General features: G+C 33.0%; 1 protein-coding gene across 1 annotated transcript; it reads left to right on the plus strand.

Moving 5' to 3' along the window:
• The first annotated feature begins 526 nt into the window (after positions 1–526).
• Positions 527–10,282, plus strand: LOC149742478 (kinesin-associated protein 3-like). The gene is made up of 19 exons (XM_089886036.1): positions 527–850; positions 1,328–1,459; positions 2,065–2,213; positions 2,604–2,834; positions 3,009–3,145; positions 3,368–3,455; positions 3,637–3,735; positions 4,037–4,218; positions 4,441–4,603; positions 5,009–5,109; positions 5,924–6,019; positions 6,214–6,348; positions 7,787–7,952; positions 8,256–8,381; positions 8,705–8,805; positions 9,054–9,137; positions 9,321–9,483; positions 9,658–9,769; positions 9,834–10,282. The coding sequence occupies exons 1-19, from the start codon at positions 795–797 to the stop codon at positions 9,964–9,966; spliced, it is 2,454 nt and encodes an 817-aa protein (XP_089742162.1). The 5' UTR covers positions 527–794; the 3' UTR covers positions 9,967–10,282.
• The last annotated feature ends 102 nt before the right edge of the window (positions 10,283–10,384 follow it).

The raw sequence follows: 10,384 nt of genomic DNA on the forward strand, positions 1-10,384 counted from the left end.
GTGACCAAAGATAATACATAATAGCCTATATATTTAATGCCGTTGTTAAGGTGCGAAAGTCGACCAAAAGTATCAACTTTGCTCTCATAGGTGTCATCATATAAGTATTCTAAAACAGTGTTTAGAGTAGTATAGTGTCATGCTGGTAAAAACTGACAGCTAATTGTTATCAGAGCCATAGTTTGTACGACTCTGGTCGTTGTAACACAGATGTACACGGTATCGATTCGACCAGCGACGTTGATTCGACACGGTCTTTCGCAGCATCAGTATGTTACACATTAAAAGAGGATGTTCGAAAGTTGTTTAAAAACCATTTATGTTCGTAAAGGTTCACAATGTCATGTAACGTATGTTGCGAAGTACGTGTCTAATAATTATTATTCCGCTCACTAGTATCAAAGTAAACTGTTGAGAATTGTGTACTTTGCTTAGATGCTGCCTGCAAACCCATAGAAAACATAGTGCTGCTTTCTTGTTTATCCGGACCGCTGGAAGTAAAGCAAATGCGACTGTAAAAAAGTAAATAATTGATAGTTGATTTTGTTTTAATTTGTGTTTAGGCTGAAATAGAAATTATAAACTTACTTATAATCTTTAACAAGATATACACAATCGACGGTCTTGCATCATTTTATAATTTTTGTGCTAATAGTTTTTAGTGTGGTCCATTGTTTTTTGATATGAGTTAAAACAACAATGAAATTATAATACCATATTGTGAAACCATTTGCATTTTCTAAATTGTCTTGAGTTGTATTTACTTATAAGTGGCGAATGTAGCAGTAGCCGTTATGGATCCACAAGCTAGAATGATGATGCAAACTGAAGATGCAAGATTTTTAAAACGGTGATTGTTATATTAACTATGTTACTATAATGTTTGTGTTTTAATACAAGTGATAGAAATTAATATAAATACAAATAAAATGGATTAAATGTTTGTAAATTTGTAAAGTTTTACTTAATTTTTATTTTGACAATTAAATGTTGTTAAGTGTTTCTTATGAGTTTACGATCTAAACAATGCTCCTGATTTCTGCAAGTTGTGTGATTGCACCATACAAGTTGTGTAATGTATATCGCAGTCCACATTCTTAGTATGAATAAAATTGTCAATATTTTTCTTGACTGACCTATTACTAACTAAATGATATTGACTTTATGTTGTAATTTATTTAAGAAGGAATACCAATATAAATCTTACTGGGAATCCAATTGTTAATTTTTAAGCTGGGTTTTGTACATTTTACACTTGCTTGAACTTAGTTCGTATCGGAAATAAAAAGATCTGCAATGGTGTTTTCACATCTGTGTAATTTTATAGAAAAGTTAAAGGTGGAAACATTGATGTGCATCCGACTGAAAAAGCAATAATTGTAAATTATGAGGTTGAAGCCACAATTCTTGGGGAGCTGGGGGACCCAATGTTGGGTGAAAAGAAAGAATGTCAAAAAGTGTAAGTTTTATTGTGGTTTTCTTTTTACAGGGAGATAGTGTGCACAGATATAGAAGTTCATCCTTACTTGCAAGCAATTGTTGTAAAGTATGAGTACGAAGATTCAATGAAAAATCCACAGTCAGAGGGGTATGATTTTGTGGCAAGTAAAGATCATTGTGAGAAAATGTGAGTTTAGTATTTAGAAATTGTAAGCAAGGGAAATAATGCAGTTTCAAACAGTTTGTCTGGATTTGTCTTTATATAACATGAGAATCTGGACTTATGCACTGATTATTTTGTGAGGTTACTGAAAGAAATACAGACATACAGGCATTTTATTAGATTCGTTGTTAACAGTTCAGCAACAGTTGAGCCTTTACAGGGTTCACTAAATATGAAGTTAGTATTCATACAGGCCTAACACAATTGTACAGTAAATTTGATAAGTTATAATTCACTAGGTATTGTTAATATTTGTAGATTGTTAAAAATAAATTCAGTTTACAACACAGTTAACCAGTAAGTTTGTGTTTACCTATACCAACCATTTTATTATTAATCCAATTATCCGCTCCTCAATGCGAAATGTTACAATACAATTTATGAATTTTTTCCATATTAAGTATTCGCCTTCGGAGCTTGAATGAGACAACAGACATAGCAGCTCTTGCACAAGAGGTCGTTGAACGATGCAAACTTATTCATATCTCCAAACTTGCTGAGGTGGAACAACTTCTCTATTACCTTCAAACCAGGAAAGAGACAGGAAAACGTATGATTTGTTTTCTATGCAATAAATGAAGTGTTTTAATTTATATTTTCGTTCGTTCAGGTCACAGCTTTCTATAATAAATTACACCTACATATTAACAAGTTTGTTTTCATTTATAACTCAATGAATAAAATGTTAATGACAAAGTTTGGTGTAAGATGTTTTATCTGTAGGATATTTACAGTGTTGTACCAGTAGTTGTTAAACTTGTTAATATTTTAACTTGTTTGTATTGACTATTGTTTTTAATAAAAGTTGTTGGACTAGTTTAAGACAAACAAAAAACAAATTATATTAAAAAGCAATGGAAATTTCTAACTAATGTTTGCCCTTTAATATACTAATACATGGACATGCTATAAACTCAGTATACTTTATTTTTCCTTTCAGCACCTCCTGAAAAAGCAGCAAAGGGAAAGAAATCTTTGCAAGGTCTTCTTGACCCTACACCTGAGTTTCTGAACGACAGCAATCTTCTTGAGGGAGAACAACCCAGCATCAACTGTATTGACGATTATATTGAATTACTTTATGAGGATGTCCCCTCCAAAATTAAAGCTTCAAGCATGCTTCTCAGACTAACAAGGAATCCAGACAATTTGGAAGAAATGATTCAGCATGGTAAAATGTTCATTCTTGACTCGCATGGTTTTTGCATCTTATGAAGTTTGTAAATTTTTTAGTTTTTTGGTCTGTTGTTGTTAAGTTCATTGGGTAACGTCTTTAGCTTTCTTAGATACTTTCCAATATAAAAAAATCTTAGTTTAATAATGAGTTGATATCTCCCAACCACAGAGACAGTGTTAGGAGCCTTAACTCGTGTGTTACGTGAAGATTGGAGGAAAAGTGTTGAGTTATCAACCAACATCATGTATGTCTTTTTCTGCTTCTCAACTTTCACACAATTCCATCCTGTCATTGCAAAGTATAAGGTTAGTTGGTTTAAATTTATTGCATCCTGTAAATGCAAATTATAACCATTGAATGTAAATCATATGTTCTAAAGGTGGGGTGTGACTTGTTACTCCCATGTCCCATGTGTCAAATGTGGCATGTGAGGGCACCACTGTATCCGCCTATGACTCGTGGATTTTGCTTTATTTTATGGATATGGTGATTTGAATTGTACTTTATTCGTACGTTTGTTTTAATAGATTGGAGCACTGTGCATGTCAATAGCTGAGCATGAGTTGGCAAGACATGAAACTTGGAAAGAAGACGTGGAAAAAAGGCGACAAGCTAATATCCTTTGTCAAAATATTTAATGTAACATACAAGGAACTTTTTATCGCACCAAATTACAATTTTTACTTAAAGTGTACCATAAAGTATGACAGCCTTTTTATTTATTTCTTGTACCATCAGTTAAATATCCAAAAATGACATAAACAATAATTTTTCTTAACGTGATCATTTATTTAACTAAGTGGTGATAAAAGTGATGCAACTGCTGTAAAGGAATTTGAAAAGGCACAGAAAAAATACCAAGGGCTTGTTAAGAAACAAGACCAGCTCTTAAGAGGTAAACATGAGATTACAGTGGGTGATTATAATTTGTGTTAGAACTTGAAAGGGTGAATCTTCATGCTTCTCAATAACTAACCCCTATATGGGAGATTAGACACTTGACAAATATTACCATTAAATTTGCAATAGGGAAATATAGCCGCATTTTTATGTGCAATCTGATACATTCCTGTTATTAATGATACTATAAAATATAGTTTTATATGTGGTACTCTCATTATGTTTGAACTTTTGTGTTCTAAAAAACCCTACCATGTATGATATATAGACAAGCACAACAAATATAATATTTCCAGTTGCTTTCTATCTTCTTCTTAACTTGGCTGAAGATTCAAGAGTTGAAGTGAAGATGAAGAATCGAAACATCGTTGGAATATTGATGAAAGCGTTGGAAACTCGGGGCAATCTTGAACTTGTTATTCTTATCATCTCCTTTCTTAAGAAACTCAGCATATTTCTTGAAAATAAAAATGAGATGGTAAGTTGGAGGATATACCACAGTTCGGTGTAAATTCAAAGCCCTGTTCCCCGTGTATATTTAAATTGTATTTTAATATATATTATATATATATATATATTCACCTATCCCCCAAGCTGCATTTTTATTATATTAGAAAGCAGTAATTAAAAAGCAGTGTTGACAAGACGTTCCTATTGTATAGGTAATTCTTTATTATTATTATGTTCTTTACCCTACCAGTCACAGCAAGATATTATCGTAAAGTTGCAACCTTATGTGTCATGTGGCCACGATGCTTTGTGCAACTTGACCCTTCGTTTGTTGCTCAACCTCACGTTCGATGCCGAGCTGCGACAGAAAATGGTGGAAAATGGTTTTCTTCCCAAAATAGTTTCTACATTAGGTGGGTTTCCACATGAATGAATACAATAAACAGACACTAATTTTCGCTTATTTAAACGAGAGAGTAGAAAAATGATTGCGTGAATTTTTTTGTTTTACCCAATATTGTGTAAGTATATCATCAGCACTAACTGTAACTGAAACATTACTCGTTGTTAACATGTAGTGGGTGGTGATGACTGCATGTACTATCTGCTACTCAACAATATTTGCATCTAAAACTTTATTTTCAGCTAAAGTGCTTTAGGTTATTTTTTTAACACAAAGAAAGTATTTTCTATTCGGTTTATGTCTAATAAACAGACTGTTTTGTTTTTAGAAAATCACAATTACATTTGATTAATTATATGTAGGTAAACTGTTGTGCATTTTGTAAAATTAATTAAATTTAAGTATTTGATCACAGACAATCCCTTTCATTGTACGATAAGCATTTGTGTTCTCTACCATCTAACTTTTGATGACAAAACAAGATCAATGTTTTCATACACTGATTGTATACCAAAGGTAACTTTTTGTATATCTTTTGTTTTTATAATTTGTAGTATTAAGTTATTTATTTATTTTAATGTTGTTTCAATATGCTTTTCCTTATTATTTCAATGGTAAATTATAATACTTAAAGGGCATACCAACAAAAAGTAAAACAATTGTGTGTTGATAGAAATGCTCAAATGTGGTTTAAAAAGACTACCAAAGTTTCAAACAACAATACAGCTTCCGAAAAACACCAGTGTCGAACCGCAAATTTAACTCTAAAAGTAAAAAATGTGGCTTGCAGGACATTGCATGGGATTGCCCATAGGGCAAAGTGTCAATGCATGCTTCTCTTTTATAAATATTTATAAAAAATTGTTAAACTAGATTTTGTTATGTTTTTTTAAATTTTCGATTGTTCATAGCTACATAATGTGCTAACTCAGCACTTTTTCTTCTATTAGCTTGTTTTTAAAAAATTTTATATATAAATGTTTGTTATGTCTTACCAGTACCTACTGTAACAATTGTTCAAGAAAAAAATAGTTGTTCGGGTTAAAAATTAAGTTTGAAAAAGTGCTTTATCTTTAAGCTTATCTGGTATGTAGCTATATTCAATTTGGAAATTAAAACATAATAAAGTTGATATTTTAATTTTTGTTTTATATACACAAAGAAATTTTCACAAAGAATTTTATTTAGTTTAGCAAGTTTTTTACTCAATTTTTTTCGAGGCATTTTTGTTTTATGAAACTTCAGTGGTATATCACACATGAGCATCTCTGTACATATACAAACTTTCTTTTTATGTTAGCATGCCCTTGTTAATGTTTATGATAAACAGCTCATGAAAATGATCATTGAATCACCTGAAGGTCACGTGAATGTTGAGGTTGCCGCACTTTGTATAAACCTCGCAACCAATGCAAAGAACACAGAAGTAAGATGGCAATCAATTTATCAATTGTGTTCAATATGAAAAAAATACATTTAATTTAAAATCATTGCTTATATATCCAGTTTGGCAATAGTATATAAATTAAACATTGAATGGTTTAGTTGAGTATATTGTTCATAGAAACAATGTAGTTTGCAGTTATTTTTAAATATAGTTTATGCTTATATAATATGCAGATTATCTTGCAATGTGCTGGTGGGGCTTTCCTCAAACAACTGGTTAGACGAACATTTAAATTTAAAGATGCTTTGCTTATGAAGATGCTGCGTAACATGTCACAGCATGGACCAAACATAAAGAGAAAATTTGTGGTAAGTGATTTTATAACTTTGTTTTACTACTGACGCCACCGGTTAGTCCGGCGTCGTGGCTCAGTGGTTTAGGCGTCTGCATCGAGAACCGAAGGGCCCCGGTTCGATGCTGGACGGCGGTACTAATACTGATCGGCGTATGTGTCCTTGGGCAAGACACTTAACGGACATTGCTCCAACCCAGCGGTCACTAATAGGTTGTCCAAATTACAGTAATACACAGGAAAAAACAAACAATTACCCACAAAGTTGCATATATGTGGTGACTCGCTGCCCAGACGAGGATAAACCTTCTGTGGAAGTGCGTCCGGTTGTGACGTTGTGAGTACGGGTGTAGTTCTCGAATGATGTTCGCGAATCGTGTGAGAACGAGTTCGCAGAAATAGTCCGCAGATGGAGTCCTATATATACGGGTCAAGAATCGGGACAAAAAACGGAACTTGGTCGGACCGGAGAACGAGTTCGCAGAAATAGTCCGCAGATGGAGTCCTATATAAAGGGTCAAGAATCGGGACAAAAAACGGGACTTGATCGGAACACTGGAGTCGGAACATGATAACAAGAACTTCACTACCGCGAGCACGTCACTTCCGGACGTACAAGGGTGTTGGGGTAATGGGCCAAGTCTGGCCTAAATCCCAGGTCCTCACAGACCTCACCCATACAGAATAGAATAGAATAGAACAGGCGCCACCGGTAGAATGTAGATAAGTGTCTACTAGTTTAGTAAATAGTGGCCTGCTAAAGATATTTTAGGTAAAATTTTTGTGATAAAGTAACTTATTATATTTGGGTTTAACAAACTAAAACGATGGATATCTACAAACATATAATAACGATATAATACATCATAATAAACCTAAAGTAAACGCTATACAACAAAACTATACTGCAGTACCAACTAAACTAACTGGTGACTGTGCGCACAACACGACACAACAAAAGCGTTAATTACTCGGCGCGGGCAGCAGGAATAAAAGCGCCGGAATGTTATCGAGGCGAGACGAGTTAGCGGTAAATTACTATCACAATTTTGTTCAGTTGTTTCTAGTCCTTGTTCATTAATGCTTTTAACCTGATTGTTGACTAATATACAATTGGGTTTTCAGTCAAGTACTTTGTGACTAAGGTTATTGCGAATGTTGGGTAAAAGTAATGCATTTGTTGCAACCAATGGTTTTTATGTGAGTTGGTATTGTCAAACTACCAACCAGAACGGCTGCTTAGTTGCTAACGAAAAACTAGCTTCAGGTACACTAAATTCAAAACTACAATCTTTATAAAATAAATATTTTCCTAAAGAAATTCATTTAGGTAAACATTGTTTAAATTCTGTTGCTTAAACTCTGAGTATTTTTAATGTTTCAGAAGAATTCTTTCATACTGTCACTGTATCTCACAAAGAATACTTTGTGTTAAATCAGTTTTACATTCACAGGAATTCATCGGACAATTCGCTGGTGCTGTTAAGAAGGGTTTTGATGAAGATTTGTTGATTGAATGTTTAGGAACACTTGGAAATCTTAACATGGAAAATATTAATTATGAAGCAATTCTTAAGAAGTATGAATTATTACCTTTTCTGCAAAAGACATTAAGACCAGGTAAAGTTGGGATAAAAATTTATTAAAAAAATTAAAACTAAATTTACTTTTTACATCAAACTGCTAAAATTATCTTGTATCATTTATTAAAAGAAGCATGGTAAAAAGTAATGTGCCTCCAAATAGACAAGAATACCTAAACAATTTGGCATTGCAATACTACCTTTTCTAGGTAGTATAGTTTGAATATAGAGGTTGACCTTGAAAATTTTCCTACATAAGACAGTGTTCGGACTCAAGAGTTCGTTTACAGTGTGTTGTTTAAAAGGTTCATATTTAATTCTTTACCTAATGTAACAACAGGTCATGTTGAAGATGACTTGGTTTTAGAAGCTGTGGTTTTAATCGGAACAATATCTACTGACAGCAGCTGTGCAGAAATATTAGCAGAGTCGGGAATCATTCAAACTCTGATTGAATTATTAAATGGTGTGTATGAAGTTATTTTCTTAGTATATTCCATATGGGTGAGGCCAGTATCGGTACAGCCGGGGATTTAGCTTAAATATCATAGTTTAAACTTCATTTCCAATTGTAAATTGATCGTTAAATGCAAATATCTGGATTCGAGTTACAGCCACATTAAAGGCGCCAATAATAACCCCAAATTCAAAGCTGACAATTCCTTAACTTTGGTCCCACTATAACTATCAACTTTCAATTTGTGGATTTTTAAATGTTGTTACCGTTGCCATTACATCCAATTTTTTCAAGTTCTTGAACAACTCTAATAACTCATATGCTGCATTCAGTTAAACAGGAAGATGACGAGTTAGTTTTGCAAATTGCTTATGTGTTTTATAAGATGATATGGCACGAGGAAACCAGGAAAGTTATCATAACGCAAACCCAGGTAAATGTTACATCGATCATTTTATATAATTGTATGTATACATTAAACAACAATGTTCGATACAAGGCAATTGATCGAATAACACGAATTCTTTATGTATGTCCTAACTAATTTTGTAAAACTATTCTAGCAATAGTCATTGGTACTCATAATTTTGAAAATGTGATTAGTAAAATTACTTTAAAATTAATTGATTTCAATCAGATTTAAAAAATGTGAAAAATAAGCATGGTTTATTTTTATTTCAGGCACCAGCCTATTTGATTGATTTGATGCACGATCGAAATGCTGAAATACGAAGAGTTTGTGATAACACATTGGATATCATAATGGTGATAAATTGTGCTGTGCAATTATTATACACTGTTTGCTACATTTTTGCAAAAAGCTGCATTGAAAACGTGTTTTAATATTTGGTATGAATGGTAATTTGTAACTAGCTATACCAACATAGTCTGCATAAATCAATATCACTGTTTTGTCAAAATAGTTAACTTATTAAGTTATCATTCAAGGAATACAATGAAGAATGGGGAAAAAGAATAAAGTTGGAAAAGTTTCGTTGGCACAACTCCCAGTGGATTGAGATGGTGGAGACGCAACAGCAAGATGATGATGAAGATGATATGTATGATCTTCCATATCTCCGTGACGATGATCTTCTACTTTACGAGCCAAGTAATAGTTTATTAGTCACTTCAGGGTACCACTGTCATTATTCAAATAAATTGATTCCTGTTGTTGTCAAAAGTTGCATTTAAATATTATGGTAGCATATTTATAAACCAACTTTCAATTTTGTAAGCATGTTATAAAAAAGCATATTATAAAACCGGTGCACTACTTTCCTAGACTTTGATGAAGATGTACTCATGGACAACAATGCCCTGAAGCAAGAATTTCTTGAGCAAGAAGCATTGAGAAATGGTCTCACTGCCCATATGGTTCCATCAGGCTATCCTGCGTATGTTTTTAAATCTGTATTTTAATGCATTTCAGAGAAAAAGTGGAAATATTTTGTGTTGCAGATATTTAGACGAGTATGACCCAGACCATGAACCACAATTCATGACTCCTGAAGACATGCAGGCATATTATGAAGCACAAGCTTATGGTAGACCCGGATCTCCTGAATATGGTTCATACCATGATCAGTACTGACCATAAGAGCCAGCAATATTGTAGTTCAAAGTAAACTTGATTCTGTAATCATATCAAGAAAAACAACATGTTCAAGTTTTCAACTCATATGGTGCACAGTATGACTATAAAGATATGATTTTGTTTAAACAACATACTATCATTCTAAGCAGCAATTTTTGTGTGTCTTCTTTTTTATATTGTAAGAGTTAAATTCGTGCTATAGTTTTATTAGTGGATTCACTGTGAGTTAAATATATATTGAAGAACAATGTTTAGCAAAGAGTTTACGACCTTGAACCTTTGGTATCAATAAATGTTGTCGTAATGTGTAGAAGTTTATGAACTATATATTACTAGTGAACAAATAGTAGTGAGCATATATTGAATCATCATCCACGCGATGACGCAAAAGTTTCGTATCTCGTGTGTGGTGAAA

Source organism: Ciona robusta, chromosome 1 (assembly GCF_009617815.1).
Source record: "Ciona robusta chromosome 1, ASM961781v2".
NCBI lineage: Eukaryota > Metazoa > Chordata > Ascidiacea > Phlebobranchia > Cionidae > Ciona > Ciona robusta.